The sequence below is a fragment of the Ambystoma mexicanum genome, chromosome 3p (genome assembly GCF_040938575.1).
Source record: "Ambystoma mexicanum isolate Mex_15411 chromosome 3p, UKY_AmexF1_1, whole genome shotgun sequence".
NCBI lineage: Eukaryota > Metazoa > Chordata > Amphibia > Caudata > Ambystomatidae > Ambystoma > Ambystoma mexicanum.
Window position 1 is genome coordinate 32,477,838 of NC_090925.1, and position 19,132 is coordinate 32,496,969.

Below are 19,132 nucleotides of genomic sequence, written 5' to 3' on the forward strand. Positions count from 1 at the left end.
CTAACAATGAGCATGTGTTTGATTTGTCAGTGTGTGTGAGTTGCAACACCCATGAAGGTTCTTCCTCAACTCTAATTGAGACACAGCTAATGGCAACATTCACACAATATGAAGCGCCTAGAGGCTCACACCACTAGGCACTGGTGATATGCATAGCACGCATTTTCATGGATACCCCCCCAGCTTCCATCGCACTTGGGTGCATTGAGCACCCGTTTAATGGTGCAATGACCAAGAGGTTTGGCTTACCGACGACAGTGAGCTTGGTCCCTTCTCCGAAGTACTGCGTGTCCCTGGAGCACAGCCTGAAGAGGCCGTTGTAAAACTACAATGCCCTCAAGAGACTCTGCTGTGAGGCTGCGTCCTGCTTGCGCCCTCTAGGGTCAGGGCATTTTAGATACCAAAGGAACTCTTGGCTATGCCAGCCATGGGCTTCATGCAATGCGCCGCGTGCTTTCGAACAATGAAAGAAAATACAAATGCACCCTCAAGATGTGCATTGGATAACAGTGTGCATTACTTTAGGACCCACCACCCACACCGTGCGCACCGTGCGCTGTGGATGGTGGGTGCCATGATGGTTATTGCATAACACACCCAGGTGGGGAGCATAGTCCTAGATTAATGCAAGGGAACAGTATGGTTGCATGACACTGGCATGTACAGGAGGCAAACATATTGCATGTAGTATGTGGGAATAGCCCGCCATACACTGCGGCTGGGGGTGTTTTGGGAAAGTGGTTATTTTAACAAAAGAGCATGTTTGGGAATTGCCCCACAATTCATGTTGTTGTTGTTGGTGTCCAGTAGAGTCTGTTGATAAAAGAGAGTCGGTCAAGTGTCCTTAGGCACCCTGTGCTTGGACCTTTGAAACTTTGCAATTCAATTCATCCTGGTCCATTTCCCTTAACACCTTTCCATTTTTTTTTATCAAACTAGAAAGATCCAAGCATTAGCTGATCTGTAAGTTATCCCCAAAGACTTTGCGCCTTCAACTACACTTAAAGAAGAAAGCATTGGCCCCTGAATATTTGTTCAGGGGGGGCTTTCATTTATAAGTGGGGAAAATACATCTGTCATACAGAACAAAGTGACAAGCTACCCCTCCCTCAGATCTCCAGTTCTAGTCAAAACTCTATTTCTGGTGCAGATATATCGTTAGAAAGATGCAATAGGCCGGGTTTCCCCTATGAAGGTAAAAAGGAGACTACAAGTGTTACTCTAATACACTGTGGCCTGAACAAGCCGAAAAGACTCACCGAGCACTGTTAACTGTGTCCCCCGGCCGAAGTACTGCTGAGAGTTGGATCACAGTGCTACAAGGCCGGCGCAAATGCGCCGCACCCTTGAGTGCGCGGCACTGCCGCGGAACTAAACCGCTGTGAGCAGAGTTCCATCTTGATGCTCAAGAGGGGTGGATATAGAAAATGGGTGTGATGTTTCAAGTTGTGTTCTGAATCTTGAACCCATGGCAACTCCCTTTGGAAAACCAGTCCCTGATCCCACTATCAGGGGATCCTGCCAGTTTACTCCATTCGTGGTCAGCTTTTTCAATCCAAGAAACGGGGAAATAAAACTGTTCAGCTGGACTGTTTTGTTTTATAGTTTAAATAATCCACAAAGGTGTGTGAGGGGCGGTGGGCAAAATGTGTGCAACAGATTTGTATCCCTGCCCCCCCCCCCCCCACAACCCACCAGGCCTGCAGAAGACAGTTCACAATTCAAACACACACGCTTGATGAGTACTTCAAAGAGAAGCACGTGGTAATGATTAATTTCATATAGGTATTGTTTATTTATATAGCGCCTATTCACAAGCAGGTCTTTCAGAGCGCTCATATACTTAAACATATCAATATGGTGTCGCTAAGCACTGACATCCATTCCTTCCATTTGGAAACCCCACATCTTTATTTTCAGTTTGTAGTTTTCAATAAAGAAGAAAATAAAATATAACAACACAATTTGATATAATTAAAACACTACTCACTCGAATACAGAACATGGCAGTTACTTACTCAAACAGAGCTTGGACACTTCTACGCAATATTTGAAGCCCTCTCCAGGTGGCTGGCATGGAACAGTGCCCTCTGCTTGGATTTACTGCATAACTGACACTGGAAGGACAACTTGCGACGCAAAACCCTTGTCTGCCTCTCTGGGAATGTTTCCTGCGAGTCCAGCCTCTCATTCCTCTGTGTGAGGTGGGAGCAGGCGCCCTCAGTACGCACAGGATGGAGTCAGGGTGTTTTTGTAAAGGCGGTCCATTGCTCTGCAGCACGGTGTCCCCCAGTCCCCACAACATTACAGTGTCGTACAAGAAGAGTCCCTCCCCTGAGTACGCCCCCCCTCCCCCTGCAGCTGCCAGCAGACTCCCTGCGAATCGGTTAAGTTTCTGAAGGTTCCCCAGTCCCAGCACAGGAAGCTCTCTCTCTCTATCACACACGTTTAGCGGTGAGGGGAGCACACCTGCTTCCGGAGGGCAGCACCCTAACAGAGATAACCTTAGGCATGGGCCAGGCTGGGGTTCTACTGAGATACAGGGAAGTAAACAAGCTTTGGCAAAGCCATCGGGGCTGGTTAGTTGTAAGCATATGTCTTTTGAACACAGTAGATTTGTGTATTCCGGGAACATGGACGGATGTGTTGTTTGAAGTGTATGTTGGAGAGTTTGTGTCTGTTTCTGTTTTTGGTGATATCCTTGTGGTATGTGTGGTGACAGTTTATTAAGTATTGAAGGCTGTGCCACTGTTACTTTGTAGGAAGGGCACCATGTGCCCAAGAAGAGCCGTATTAGCATGCCCTGCTATGGCTACTGGCCAGATAATGTATATGCACACCCACTATATGCCAGGCCGAGGTATTTTATGGCATGGTCATTCCACGATATGCCAATGTACTCTTCTGAGGCATTGCCATCTGGCGAGGGTGCAGAGCCCTGGCTTTGTCGATATAAGTATCAACAAAGCCAGGGCTCTGCACCCTCGCCAGATGGCAAAGCTTCAGAAGAGTACATTGGCATATTGTGGAATGTACTAAAATTATGCAAATGATTCCTTCTTCAAAGGGGTGATTTGCTCACCAGATCCCCCTCTATCACAACTCCATGCCAAAGGCATAACACACATGTGCCCTGCTGTGTCACTAGCTTGAGCTGCAGCACCTGATCGGCTCATGCCACAGAGAAGGTTCAAAGCTCATGAGATGCCCACTCGACAGCCGCAGCGGCGGCAACATCACTGCAGCACAGGGGCGACATTTAAGATACGTTCCCTGAACTCAAACTACGACGATCATCAGTACCCCATGATAGTGAAAGGTTAATCTCAAAGAATGAGCTATGCCTGAGGTTATGCACAGGGCATGGCGATACTTATGATTGTGACTGCCACAAACCAATTGATAACGCACATGTGTCGGCTCCTGTGAGGCAGCTCTGCTGTGGAAGGGAATGTGTATTCGGGTCAGATCGGTCGATACTGCCACACGGCAGGAGAGGAACCCAGAGTACCCAGGCTCGCTTTCATTCTCTTTAGGAGGGTTGGTAATCCCCCCACCCCAGAGGCAGGTGCACAGCAGGCAGCTGTCCCTGGCCAAAGTATCAAAGGAACTGAACCATTCTGGGGGAGTAGCCTCACACCAGGGTGCTGCATATCCAAAGGTCTTTTGTTGTCAGTAGAAGGGAAGGAGACGTGGGTCGGATATACAGGAGTGCTCTGGACACTGGAAGACGCCTTCCGCCATCTTGTTCTTCACTGTCTCTCTTTCCCTTTCCTGTGTCCTCTTCTTCCCCTGGAGGAAAGCATTTTAGGTCCAAAATCAAGAGGGCAAAGTCCACTCCCACCAGGAGCAGGGATTGGTCCCCTAAAGCAGGCTAGCCTAAAACCAATCACTTGAGGACTTATGCCCTTAAAAGAAGGTTTCTCGTACCTTCTTCAACAGAATACCTTCAGTTCTTTAAGGATCCTTTTAGGCTGAAAAGACATTCTGGGGAAACTCACCTGGACTTCCTTTGGGACAGTTTCACTGTCCAAAGCCCTCAGCATGAGGTGAAGAAGGAGCCGTCCAAGACAGATGGAAGATCTGTCCGCTAACTACTCACAGGGACTATCAGGAATACCCAGTGCCATGGACCAAGACCAGGACCCGACTAACCAATCTGCAACGGAACGTCTGTGCAAGAAGAGCTGATCCTGAACTGGATTATCCTGTCCGCGAACCCTTTGCAGAGGCCTCACAGCAACCTGGAGTGTCAGACCAGCCTAAGATCCCTGTTCAACCGCACTGAACCAGTCACCATGTGTTCCCTGCATCCTGGACAAGTGGGAAGACACTGGTGCTGGTATCTGCATTCCTTGGACCGCCCGAAGGATTGCACTGCATCTCCATCAGCCTGACATGGAATCACACCCTGTGGAGCCTGTCAAGTGCCAGGCCTGAAGTGTCTGCTCAATGCTACTCCTTAAGGGATACCAGGTCACTCGCCGATCCTACCCAGAGGTTACCTTATGGCTCGGCCCAGCTGGCCTGAGAAACGTCTCCTCATTGCATGCAACTCAATGCCCCCTTGATCATAACTTCACAACTGCCACCCACCGACTCGCCCTTTTGGGGCGTCGCTCTCTTTTCCTTCTACTTGCAGATGGTGTGTTTGATTAAAGTGTTTATATTTTTATAGAACCTTGAATGTACATTCCCTTTATGTTGGACTGTGATACTGTGTTCTTTGGGTCTCTACTGATTCACCTGCACACCCCTCTTATGAGTATAGCCCTACATCGGCCAGGGTTAACGCAAAAGGCGAAGGGGGTATATCTCTTAAATGTCCCTGTTTTACCTTGATGATTGTGTTGGGTTTTGGTTTGTAGAAGTGTGAGGGCTGAGTAAACCATTTTGTCCCTGCTCACCCATGCACTCCTGCAAAGCAGAATCCAATTTGTCACAACTCTTAACCCCTGTGTGACTTCATAACCCCTGGTTCTTCCTTGTTAGTCTCAGTATTGCCATCACATTTCCGTACATGCTCAACATACACACAGGAAGTCAGTCTCATCATAACTCCATGCAGTACCCGCGCATGCCATCCTCTACCAGGCTATGCCCATGTTCACTTGCACTTAATGAAAATACACACTATCACAACAACACAAGCATCCACCGACAGACATGCACTTAACAAGCACACAGACGCCTGCGCTCACCCATGATGACACATGTACTGCAACACATAACAATATGTTTTCACATACACCAATGCAAGCTCTTAAATGTGCACACATACCCACACATGCACTCAGACAGTAATAGGCCTTCACTTACACAAATGCAATCACTCAATCAAACATATCCAAATTCACTCAATCACATACGCTCACAAATACATGTATGCAGAGGCACAAACAGAGACACACACAGAGATACACACAGAGACAGACACGCACACACATACACACAAATATCATGCCACCCACACAGATTAGTAGCTGGTGCCAGTTTTCAGCATCCCTGTATGTCCAATGCGAGAGGAAGGGAGAGTGGGCAATGCCACATGTCAAGTGTGGGCACTGCAGTGATGGGCGGGGCAACTGACATGTGCAATACCCACTGTGGGGAATGGAACTTCAATTATGATTTGTGTATTACAAGTTGGCTCAAGGACTCATACCATATGCTGCAAATATTCTTCATACGTTCAGTTCCAGCTTATAAAATAGGTAGTGGTATCATATGTTCAGGTAGTGCCAAACATGCCCTAGACTCACCGGGACTTTACTCCGACTGATATGCTGATATCAGGCACGCAGGACAACCTCCCAGGTGCTGCTATGTGCCCACGTATTCACTTCATTGGCCATTTCTCGGCCAGTCTCGGGAGGATAGCTCAGGGCAAAGTGCTCGCCTTGGAAGCAAGACGACACGCAGCACCACAGGTTTGATCCCTGGGTCCGTGCTTATAAACCTCTGGGTATTAAGTGTGTTATAAATAATCTATCATATCATATAATTTACCGCCATTGTACTGACTAGGTATTAACGGTTCCATGTCATTTCCCCGACACTCGAATGGAAATGTCATAAAAATTATTTTTGGGTGGGGTTCCACCACCAAGCACCCCTTAATTTTACAATTATTTTTATTTCCCTCCCCCCTACCCTTTATTTGCCCTTTCCCACCCCCTAAAAAAATTCAATTGAGTTTTTTGCAAAAACTCCCACATCAAAACACCTGTCGTAAAAACGGGTGTCGGCGAAAGGATGCCATACTGCACTAACACCACATGTCTTTCTGCCATGGCGTACCCTGGTACTCTCCACACATGCCAGGCCTTATCCTGATATTACCATATACATTTGGAATTTGCCCAGACATTGGGCCTCATTACGAGGTGGGCGGTAAGGGATTACCGGCACCGGTAAGGACACCGGTGCCGGTAATCCCTTACCACCCTATTCCGAGGTCCCTTAGCGGATCCCTTCCTCAATGCCTGGTTTTGTCAGGCGTTATGGAAGGGACCCGTTAAGGGACTTCAGAGCTAATAACGGGCCTGCTAATAGCGGGCCCGTTATTAGCTCCATCCCCATTCCCATTGAGCCCTACGGGGGCTCGAATGGGAATGGGGAATGGTTCCCGGAATGCGGACTTACCGGGTCCTCCAAGGTCGGAATGACCCGGTAAGTCCCTATTCTGGGAACACAGACCCGGAATGCGGTAAGGGGATAGCCATGGCACTAATAGTGCCATGGCTAACTCCTACCTCGTAATGAGGCCCATTTCAATTACTGTATAATGGGCCTCATTACGAGTTGGGTGGTATACTGGCGTTAAATTCACCAGGATGCTGCCCAAACGAATTGCCGTTACCACCACTTGGTCCGGCAGAATTTCCACCAGATTACAAGTGGTGGTGGTGGCGTAATCCCCCATTTATTTTGTGTCCATTGGACTCAATGGGGCTTCTTTGGCAGAATTTCCGCGGTGGAATTTCCACCACGGTAATTCCACCGATTCTGTCGATTTATTTGGCGGTAAGTTCGAGGATTTGCCTCCAGGATTTTCATGGAGTCAAATCCTCCACTCCAGGCCTGAACTCGTAATTTGGCGTAGTGGTAAAGTTGTCGGTAACGGAGTGACAAACAAAGTAAGTGCTTCTTGGGAGCACATTTTGGGATACACGATTCTCAAAATATGCCTTCTGAAGCCATTGGGCGGTGACATTTATAACAAACTCTCAGATGTACTGTCTGCCAAGTCATTAATTGTACCACAATGCCCCTCAAAAGTGCCTACAATGGCCTGTTGGGCATGCCCCCTACTGACTAATGGCCTAGTCAGAGCCAGGACAAAGTTAATTTACAGATAAACGCTGAAATAGAGTCAGTCACAGCCCCTAGAGTAATTCTCCATACAATAATGCCAGTGCCATACACACCATGGGCCTCATTACGAGTGCGGCAGTAAGGGGTTAACGGAGCCAGTAAGGATGCCGGTGCCGTTAACCCTTTACCGCTGCATTCCGAGGTCCCTTAGCAGGAGCCGCTAAGGGACCAGAGAGCTAATAACGGGCCCGCTATTAGCGGGCCCGTTATTAGCTCCCTCCCCATTCCCATTGAGCCCTATGGGGGCTCAAATGGGGATGGGTTTTTTGAATGGGGACTTACCGGGTCCTCCAAGGTTGAAATGGCCCGGTAAGTCACCATTCAATGAACCCGGACCCGGAATGATTTTGGAGGCAGCCATGGCGCTAATAGCACCATGGCTACCTCCAAACTCGTAATGAGGCCCCATGTCTCCAAATGGATTCATATGACTATGTTTGTATCATTGTGCAGCAGCTAAGGGACCCTATTCAAAAGCATTGGTTACCTAGAAATAGGCCAGATCTGGCCATTTTGTCCATCCCTGATTTTAGTATGTATTTCTTGGGGCTGTGCATCAGTGCAAATAATGCACTGACCAGTCTGCTTGCATTCATTAGCGTCCTGAGGGCAATCATTTCACTAATATTCCGACTACTCACACATTTCCCAGTGATAGGCCCTTAGACTGATGTTCCCTACGATTTGTTTAAAAGAAAAGAAACCATTTCTGTCCGACAATGCATAGAAGGGTCACAAATAGCTCTCTCTTGCATTGCACAGTCTCCTTTCTTGTTCCAAACAGGCCCAGGGGGATTTCATTTCCTGTACATTTCAAAATGCATATCTGGAGTTGGGATTCAGTTTCAAATGCACAAAACTACTCCCTTCTGCCTCTGCTTGGCACAGTTGCTGGAAGAGTTTAGCAAATGGCATCTGATTCTGAGCATCTATTAAATGTGACCTGGGAAAGCATCTCTCAGTTGAAGGGGCAACACTAGTACATTCCATCTCTTGCGCCAAAAACAGTTGTGCTAATTGGTCCCACGGTGATGTGTGTGAGAAACATTGCACATATTAGCAGAGAGGATAGCTTAGGTGCAACACAACCAGAGCAACACAAGTTTGAATCCCGGTCCTGCACTTAGAGACTGGTCTCTGGTATTAAGCGTGTTATAACAGATTAATTAATGTAAGCTAATCACACAGTTATTATTGACTTTGCCACTATTAGTATGAGATTGCTTCTGCCCGGTGGGCGATAGACGGGCAAGGGAGACGTTGTGGTCAAGCTTAAATGAGTCCTCATGAAATATGAAAAGCGGTTTTATAATCCTACCTTTTGTGCTTGAACAAGGCAGCATGTGATTATTTTGCTGAAATTGTTAATTTGTTATTTGTTTGCTGTCTAGTCCTTTCACAGTTTCAGCCGGTCTATTCAGGATTTTGAACTGGTCTCTATCAGACTCGACTCCAAGGCACAAACAGAGGGTGCAAGGCACAAGCAGCGGGTTCACGCAAGTGGGTGATGTCCGCCCACTTTTTTAAGAGTCCCCATTGATATTTTTGAGGCTGTGAATTAAACAATGTTAGTCCCCTCTTCTGCCAAGAACGTTCTGTTGAAAGAGGGTACAAGCAGAGGCTTAAAAGGGGACACATCGTCATTGCGATGCTATACATACAGTAAAAACCTGTGCGGCTGGTTGGTGTGCACCTATACAGGATCCGCCTGCCCCATAAGGGATGCCAGGTCATTGGTTCCAGCCGGGTCTGTCAATCTTCCATCACGTGGGTGCTGCAGAGATCATCTTCTCTCAATGATGAAGGTCAAAGTACAAATTAAGAATGCTCCTAACACAATGCGACCACATCATTATACTGTGCACCTGGCAGGCTTTAAGACTGGCACAAAGGAGGTTCTGGGGCACTCTAACCTTCACACACACATTTCACTCCCATCCGCGCCATCCGGCTCCAAGGTCTCCATCCTCGTTTTGAACTATAATGTATCCCTCCCAGCACCACGCAATACAAATCATACGATTGTCGCTCAATGATGTGACCTGTTCGTCCTATTTGAACATTTCAGGACTTGTTACTTTGAGGTTGGTGGTCAAAGGGCACCTGGTGCCATGGAATTCAGGGATCTTAGGGTTTAGTCAATTATATGGGCTATAACTTGTAGTCCCCTTGGGATGGGCTGGGTCATGCTTTGGCCAGTGTGGGATAACATGCACACCAGGCGTCGGTCTGTGATCATTGCCTTGTAGGGCATATTCCTCTTGAGTAAAAAAGACATCTTTGCAACACTGTTCGAACAATTAATAGGTGTTGAAGCGGTTGGGGGTGTGGGCTGTCTTCATGGGAACTCGGTCATGGCTGGAGTTGAACCTTTTCTCGGATTTTGGGCCTAGTGCTTGCTATGCTGCATTCGTCACGTAGGCCGTACCTTCTAGCTATGATAACTAATATCTGCGCAAAATAGCAATGCTGTTCGTGCCCTGTGCTACACTACGTGCTTTGATTATATTTGATTATATTGAAGTGGGGTCCTTTATATTGGGAGGTGGTCCTTTCATTGTCAGCCCTCCCCCAGGCCCATTATAGTACTTCAAATGCATCTCACCTCACTCTAAAGTGCTTAGGGGGGATGGGACGGAACTGCCGCTTCCCAACACTACTTGCTTTGCTTTTGAGAGTTCAAGTATTTTTGTTTGATTGTGGCAACATTGTCCTCCGCAACACATTCAAATGCCCTCAGAAGACGCTGGAGACCTATACGCGTCCTGTCAATAAGTAAGAAGGTGTACATGTATGCACTCCATGGGATATTAAAATTCCAATTTTGGGGGAAATAAAATCAGCACGGCCCAAATAATTATTCACATCTGAAGAAGTCAGGGAGGCAATGCGTATCCCTGTCTGAGACCAATCCTTGCATCAATCCTACGGGAAAGGTTTCCTTCCTTGTTTTATCCTACTCAGATTTCAGACCCATTAAGTACTCCAATAATCAAGGTCAATAACCCCTCTGGAATACCGCCAACGCACCAGCTTTGGCCACAGTATGCTACGAACTACAGTATCAAACGCCGCAGATGGGTCGATTGATGCAACAGACGCCTGACCCTGTTTCTCTTTACAAGCCTGTTCCTGAATAAATCTATCCACCATCCCATTTAGATTGGTCCCACGGCCCCTCCGTAAGCCAGTCTTCTACACATTTAGTCTCCTTACGGACTTAACCCACTCCTCAAGATGTAACAAGAAAAAAAGGGACTCAAAGACTTTGCTATCTGCATCCATCAATGAGATAGGTCGGTAATTCTTGGGATCAGTCATTGAAAATTGGCAGCATACAAGATGCACTCCATGATTCTGGGAAAGATTCTGTATCTATAATATCATTATACAGAATTGTTAGTAGACAGGACCAGCCACCTGGTTCACTCTCGAGTAGTCTATTTGCGAGCTTATTTGGCACCCCCCCACCCCTCACCTGTGATCCAATGCCCCCCCTTGACCCTCCTGACAGATGACTGAAGCTCTATTGTTTACACTATCATACCTGAGTTTGCCTCTTGTTCTGTATATTTAAGTGTTCATGTTGAGGTAGGGTCATACTAACGAGTCTCTCAATGGAGTCATCATAATTGTTTACACCAAAATATTTCAATTTCCGCTCATATGTTGTTTCATGCAGGATCTCTTCTATCTTTTGATTTAAATTTCTAATGCCGCGGATCCCTAAGGATGTCTATTTCCCAACATTATTGCAACAAGTTGAAGTCTGTGAAGAAGTCGTCCAGAGTGGACTTATGCTCCCCCCGTACCATGTCTAACCTTGATGGGTACCCACTTGAATATACCCATTTAGCATATAGAGTCCTAAGACGCCAATCCCACTGACCACTTCCTCCCAAACCTCACATTGTCATTCATCCCGAAAGTCCCCTCAATGCCGTTCCACACAGCTTCCTCCATTTTAATTTCTACACACGTGGAGTTTAGATCACCCACCAAGATAACTCGACCATTAGATTTCATACATTTCCAGTCTAAAATGAATCCAATGATCACCTTCAAAACGTGATCAAGTTATCAAGGTCACTCACACTTCTGTTCCAGTATATATTGGTAAATATATTGGCAAATGGAAAATTAGGCAACCTTCTAGCAACAGTCTAGCTTGTAGATTCTGACACAACCTGATTGCTGATATTGAACCAACTCATGACCTGCCCCCCACACTAGGGTTTGCCTCCTGGGTGAATACTTTGAAGCCATCCCACACCCTAAACTGCCACAATGCAATTCTCATACCACTTCCATGCTAAAGAAAATGCTTATTGCTTGCCCCCGGCTTCGTTAATGCCTCGATCATTCAGGACCAGTCTACTTTTGTAGGGATTTCAATCTGATTAGCATTTCCAAATAATATTTCCGGCTCGACCCCGCTAGGGCCTGCAGTGACACTACTATATCCTGGCCCCAATCCAATATGCTATTGTTCTCCAAAGTCTACTGACCCCTCCCCAACTGTGTTTATCTCGAAACCCATGCTACACAATGAGGATTGTTTGCTTAATTTAATATCTCTAACTATAAGGGACCCAAAATGTAGAACACAACTGTCCCTCCGGACGTGGTTCTTGAACTCCACTCGTTCAATGCCAAAAAATGACACTGCCCTGAGATTAGGAATTTCCGAAAAAATAGCCAAAATATTGCCTCTATTTAACAGATTGGAATGCGTCTACCCCATAGACTTGTTATCAATACACTATTTCTTTCAAAGACCTCCCGCAACTCTATGCGTTTGATGGCAATCTCTGGTTTTGTTCTCATTTGCATTGCCCCTCCACATTATTCTCTTTACTGAGAACTCTTCTCACCACACTACACCTAGTCCTCTGTGGAGACCCTCCAGTACTTTGCGCTGTCAGCCCTTCATTTACACTCACAACATCTTGAAACGCCCCAATTACTTCATTCAAGAACTGGCTATTATGTTCATCAGCACAGTCACACTTCCCACACCCATTTTATTTTTTTAGCTGACAAAGCCAGTGCAATTTCCTCCAAAAGTTGTCATGCCTACAAAGAAGTATCCCCCCATTGCCCTGGGAGACCTGTCTTTCCCCGTCATTAGCACCAAACCGTTTCTGACCTATTTCCTCGCACGCCCCCGCGATCCCCACCCCCCTGAGTCAGCTTCTGAACCTCCACCTGCTGGAGGACTATGTTCTGCCCATCAGTCTGTGCTGCAGAGCCCACCACAGCTCGTGCAGAGGGACCACGCTGCACCCGCTCCTCAGGTGATCTGTCACCATTCTCCAAGCTCAAGTCCCTCTCCCCCACACAATCCAGGATAGATTCCAAATGCTTCTTTTCAACCGTTTCCTTATCACTCTTCCCTCTTACTGTACGAAGAAAAAATGAGATTTATTAAGAACTTACATGATTACTTTCCTTTCAATCAACTAGTCTTTACATTTTTCAATTTTTTCCCCTGTTTTTTACCCGCTACTTTATTTAACTCTCTGGTTGTTGCACCCGAAGCACCCGCCCGCGGGTCGTCTTCCGTACACCGATAGCCTCAATTTCTTCCTACCCGTGATTAACTAATACCATAGACCTATTCACTTTCAACTTTCTAGCCTCAACCTTTTCACAATGTTTCTGTTTCTTATCTGTCTGCTTACCCTCATCCTCTTACATTTCAGAGTCGGACATATCAAGGGCATCGGAATCCCCTCTTCCGCTCACTGCCCCCCACACTGTTATCACCCAAGGGTAAAATATCTCTTCTGATTACAATATCCTGATCACTTCCCAATCGTTTGGGGCTGTCCTCTTTGGTATCCCTCCACCCTGATGCTTCTGAACACTGGTATTATTTAGACCCGCCTGCCCCATACTTTTACATTTCTACACCCATCAATTCTATGTTTACTTTTATTTGACTCAATAACAGGGCGTGAGCTCTCACTTTGTTGCGCATATTGTCAGAAAGCTCGTCGAAGGAGCCCAACACCATGCTTAGTGCTAAAATGGTGGGAGAGAGCTTGATTCGCTCATCCACCTCACTTAAAGTGAGGTGTAAAGACCCCCCACCCCGGCCCCCGGACAACTTAGCCGATGCCGTGCCGCTTTCAGGGCGTTGCACAATAATGTTGGGTCAATCAAAAATCACAAATGCCAACTGCAATATTGTACCGAGCCGACCGCTCCCAGGCACAGTCCACTGACCGCCTTCTGTTCTTACTCGGGGTTGTGGACACTGTCTAAGTAATCAACTTCAAGTTTTAGTTCAAGGGTGAGTCCCATCACTTCCCTGTGCTCACACTTCAATTGCAGACAGGCACGGTGTACTCACCTCCTGCCCCGCTGTGAAGCAATGTAAACCAGTCCGCACCACTCATTATCTACAGGCTGGATAATTGAAATGACATAGTTGCAAACCTCCTTAAGTAGACAATTCAGAAACTACAAAGAATTCTAAAGGAGGCAGTCATATCTTGCCTAAACATCATCAAATATAGACATGGTATCTCCATCCTTGATGGCTCTATTCTGATTAGTGAAAGAGATTCTATTCAAGGACCGCTGCATTCTTTCGAAGGCCTTTGGGTGTAGGATGTGTGTTTCCAGCCCTGGCAAAACATCAGTATGTTAGTCCAGCACTGCTAATGGGCCAGCCTCCTCAAACAGACTTGCAGGCATCACCAGCCTTTTAATTTACAGGTGGAAATTACTCAGTCAAGTCCGAACCTGAATCACTCTATCCCAGCCTATGAACTCGTAAGGGTGACAGTGGCCATGATGGATAAAGAGAGGATTGGGGCAGCTTAATGCACAGTTGGAAGGCCATGCAACAAAAATAGTTGGGTCAAGAGAGATAAAGATATGAGGCAGTACAAAGATAGAAAACTTTCATGGGGATGGGCTAGGCATGCCAGATGAAGGGCACTAGAGGGAGGCAAATATGGTGGGTGCTTTAATTCGTGGAGAGGAAGACAGGAGGTTGGTGGGGAACCCCCTCCCAACAAAGACCGTTTTAGGCAGCACCAATCTGAATCAATGTTGAAGACAAACGAGGGGCACAGTGGGGTACTTTGGGTCAATGGAAAAGAACAGAGCAACTGAATGTTCCTTGCCCACAGGAACACGTTTTCCAACCAATCCTTCCTGAACGGGCTCAGATGGGGAAGCACAGAGAAGGAACACAGAGTATAAAGGGGCCAGGTTAACTATCAACATTGTTCTGATACTGAGATCAGAACAGAATTGCCATTGGTTTAGAAGAAATTGAAGACCTCCATGCTCAAACAAATACTTGGTTGCTGACTGCAGAGTCAGGAATACCCCCACCTTCTTGCATTAGACCGGGCCCTATTGCTATCCTGCTTGCAATCTGCACTTAATACTACAGGTGAACCATATGAACACTTGGGGTATTCCATCCTGCCACCAAAATCAAAAACACATCTTAGATAATCCCACATTGCAATGAAGGCAAAGAGACACTGCCAAACTGGTCAAGATGATTGGTGCTGTCAAGCAGGTGACAGTGATCGAAATCCCAACAAAGATGAAATGATCAGAAACTTAAATTGTATTAAGGGAATTAAAAAAGAAATGGCCAAAATAAGAAAATGAAGAGGAGTCATGGAATACCACTTTTACACTTTTGGTTCCTATGCTGCTCAAAGTGTCCCAGAAATAAGGATAAGGGGGAATATTGTTATCTATATAACACCCTGGCAAAGGCTTACTTGTTTGACTAAAGTCAGGCCTAAGGGTATCCCACCCTCTTCTTCGTTATCCCAGTCTCACCCTTAAAGACGTCTGTACCCTTTCTCTCTCTAACTCTCGTTCTTCAGCATATGGTTATTCAAAACCCTTATTCTTTCTTCCCTTTCTCTGCTCAAGAGTCTACAACACCTTCTTCTCTCGACTAGCCCTCTATGTAAGTGATTCTTGCACCCTTCTTCTGTCTCTGAGTCTCGGGTTTAGGGGTTTTGTGCATGCTTTTTCTCTCTCTCCGGCACTCTGATTCAGCACCTGGTTTCGTCTTTGGTTTCTCAAGTATTCTCAAGGGCAACATGGTGATATCTTCAAATTCTGTATTATCTAGGGCAGCTTCCCCAGGATCGTTAGCTAGAACCGAGGAGCCTGGATGTACCTCAACACTCTCAGTGCCCTTCAGAGATTCCTCTGATTAGTAAGCCTCTAAGGTTTTCCTCTCCAGAATGCCTCTCTGCTCTGGCTCTAGCACTCCTCGACGGTGAACCCTGCATTCATTCCTCCTCCCAATTTGGGTCCAATGAATTTTCCCTGGGGTCTTCCCACTGCCACCAGCCCTGGACCCAACTGGCCTTCCCGAACCTTCATGTGCTGTCTCCTCACGCTGATGGTTCTTCTCCAACCTCCACCTGCCTTCCTCAACCACCTCTTTTTGATGTTCAACTACCTCCTCCTAGTCTCCAGTCAATACCTCCTCCTGGGGTTAACCAAACTCCTCCTTATCTCTTCTTGCCACCTCCTGCTGTTACTCACCAATCACACCTGTGCCTTCCTCTGTCTCTGCCTCACGCTCTAAATCAACCTCTTCCTTAAATCCTTCCTCCACCTCCTTCTAATGGTTATATGCCTCCTCCTTACTTCTTTCTGCATCCTCATCCAGATGTTCAACAATTTCGTTCTCAAGATATCACATAGGTCGCCTGCTGTTTGGTTGAAGTCTAGCACGAGACAGTGATTTTTGAGCAGTGTACTATATCTTTTTCTATCACAGCTCACAGTCCTGGTCTTTTACATGGGTGGTGTTGCTAGTATAAGGAGAGAGCACATGCCATTGATGTCCAAGGGCTGTTGGTTATGGGCTGGTTGCTTATATTCTGAAAGATGTGTTGTAGGCCTACATTCATGATGGTCATTGATAATGAGGCCAACAAAGAGTGAATTGGGCAAATTATAGTATTGCAACTTCAGATCTGTTTCCCCCAGCTGGAAATATATCTACCACTTTGCATATTACTTCTTCCACCCTCCTGTGTAGTCCCATCTTCCAACTCCTCTTGACATTTGCCAAATTCCTCCTTAGTTTCTTCTTCCACTGCCTTCTTATTCTCAACCACCTCCTTTTCCGCTGCTGGTTTCCAAGCTCCTCTCTGAACTTCTATTTTGTCCCAACCTCTGCAGGATCCTCTTTCTTTCCATCCTCGACTTCTCTCCACCCATCTCCAAACTCTTGCCAGCAAAAAAAACTGCATCACTGTCTGACCTTGTGCCTGGGTGTATACATCCCCCCCTCTCCTTCTCCTCCCCTCCCCAATCCAGATGCCCTGCCTGCGATGGACTGCACATGTGATGGCAAATTGATGGGGGATTAGGATTGGTTTGATTACCTGTCCTCACTAATTGACTGGGGACCCATCCCAGAGATGGCAAAGACACCACCCAGACACTGGAACCAAGTCCTTCCAATGACTCGCAGCTTTAGAGGGAAGAAATATGTCCCAGAAATCAAGGAAGAAAAAACCAAGGGAGGAGATCAGAAATATAAAGAGAGGGAGAAGGAAGGCTGGCAGAAAGTAATGAAAATAGAAGCCGGAATGCAGGAGCAGACGGAAGTAGAGGAAGAAAGAGGACAAAGGAGACCAGAATGGAAACAGAGAGATTGAAGCAGAAGAGTGAGAGTGACGGAATTGCAGACAGAGAGTGACAGAAAAAAAGAGAGAGCTAAAGGCTCGGAACAGCAAGGAGGAGAAACAGGGGCAAATAAATGGAGGTGGCAGAAGGGGGAGCCTAGAAGGAAGGAGTCCAGGAGTTGCAAGGTGGGGGTGGGGGCGATGTCAGAAAGACGTGGGTGTTGCAGGAAGGGAGCAGGTGCCCCAAGCCATTCCAGCCACTGAAATGCATGCACTGTGACATGGAGTCAAGTTTAGATGCGCACAATTATTCAGCATCCTGTGTCCTTCCTTAAGGGTTACTATCAGGGAATGGTTGCCTGCACTTCTCCACTGCATTAGTGCATAGTTCTGTGTCCAGCAGCGCAAGCACTGTTAACACCGAAATGGATGCAAGATTTGGTGACCCCTCCCCTGGCTCGGTGGCTGCATTTACTGTTTGCAGATCAATCTGATGGATGCGAGTTGATGGTGATGTCCAGAGACCCTCAGATATTGATTTCCAGTCCAAGATGGCCGCCTTTCAATGCCATTGGTGAGAGAAGGGTAACGCTGCAGTTCACAACACTCCTGTTTCTGTTCACAGACCTGAACCTGGTTTCTAAAAGTAGGGCTGTGACCTGCATAGCACACACACACACACCTGCACTAAGTGGCTGCACTTGGAGATTAAATCTGTGTTAGTGGGACTGGCGAATACCACATGATAGAATCCCCAGCGAGATGTGGTCAGTTCACACCACAGAAACACACCTGCATGTGGTTGTGTTCTTTTCACCCGCAATTCTGGCAAACGAATGACGGCGACGTGCAAATGTCAAACCACGTTCTCTGGGCCCAGAAGTGCTGGCACTCGCATGCTGCTCCAAGAGGCACTAAGGAGAAACAAACAGGATTAACAGGAAAAACGGAGACTACCTCTGTGAATTTGGCCCTTTGTCGTGTATGGATAAGCTAATTTCTGGTTGTGTTTTAGGGACCAGTGAAACTGTAGGTATTACTTACAAGCCGTGGGAAAGCAGGAAGGATTTTCGCTCCTCTCGTGATCAGCGCTCCTCTGAGGCCTAGCGACAACGGCGCTGGAGGTATCGATCAGGGCTCGGCTTCCCCTGGCAAAAACGGTACTCCTCCTGCCAAGGATCACCTGCAAGGGCAGGCGGGGCACAGGCAATAATGGTTTGTGGAGCTTTGGCCAAGAGTGGACTTGGTTGGAAAAGGGGGGAAGCAATGTTTTGAGATGGAGCTGCCGGCTGGTCGCCGCACCTGGAGAACAATTCCACAAACTTTGCTTATGCAGTGATGAGAACCATGTAGTTTTTAGTAATGTTGTGAAAATAAATCTGCAAGCTTTTATGTCAATAAAGAAAAATTTCTCCATCTGCACCTTTTTGCAAAAGAGGGAGGAAAGGGTAACTAATGGAAAGAGCAATAATGTTGGTATAACTATGGACAAATGCCCAGGTTATGTGTCCAGAAGTGCAAGCACTGTTAACTCCGAAATGGATGCAACATTTGGCGATCCTCCCCTTGCTCTGTGGCTGCATTTACTGTTTGCAGATCAATCTGGTTGTTGTGAGCTAATGGTGGTGTCCCAGAGACCCTCAGGTATTGATTTCCAGTCCAAGATGGCTGCCTTTCATTGACATTGGGGGGAGAAGTATATTGCTGCAGTTCACATCACTCCGGTGCCTGTTCATAGACCTGAGCCTGTTTTCTAAATGTAGGGCTATGACCTGCATTGCACACACACACACCTGCACTGCCAGTGGCTGCGACTGTTTCAATGTTCATCTTCCGCGCATGGGATCGTGCACTTGGAGATTAAATCTGTAGTAGTGAGACTGGCTAATACCACATGATAGACACGCCAGCGAGATGTGCTCATTTCACACCACAGAAACACACCTGCATCTGCTTCTGTTCCTTTCACCCGCATTTCTGACAAACGAACAACGGTGACGTGCAAATGTGGGGTCCGCTAACAGGCAAAACTGAGGCTACCACTGTGAATTTAGCAATAGTGCATTGCTGGCCCTGTGTCCTGTACGAATAGGCTCATTTATTGGCGATAAATAATACTG

At 46.8% G+C, this 19,132-nt stretch overlaps 1 gene segment (V, D, J or C); it reads right to left on the reverse strand.

Moving 5' to 3' along the window:
- The window catches only part of LOC138579685 (T-cell receptor beta-1 chain C region-like), a 37,057-nt gene that overhangs the window by 16,780 nt on the left and 1,145 nt on the right, over positions 1-19,132 (reverse strand). The window contains 1 exon segment of the C gene segment in view: positions 12,527-12,779. Within this exon segment, the coding sequence occupies positions 12,527-12,779 (253 nt within the window).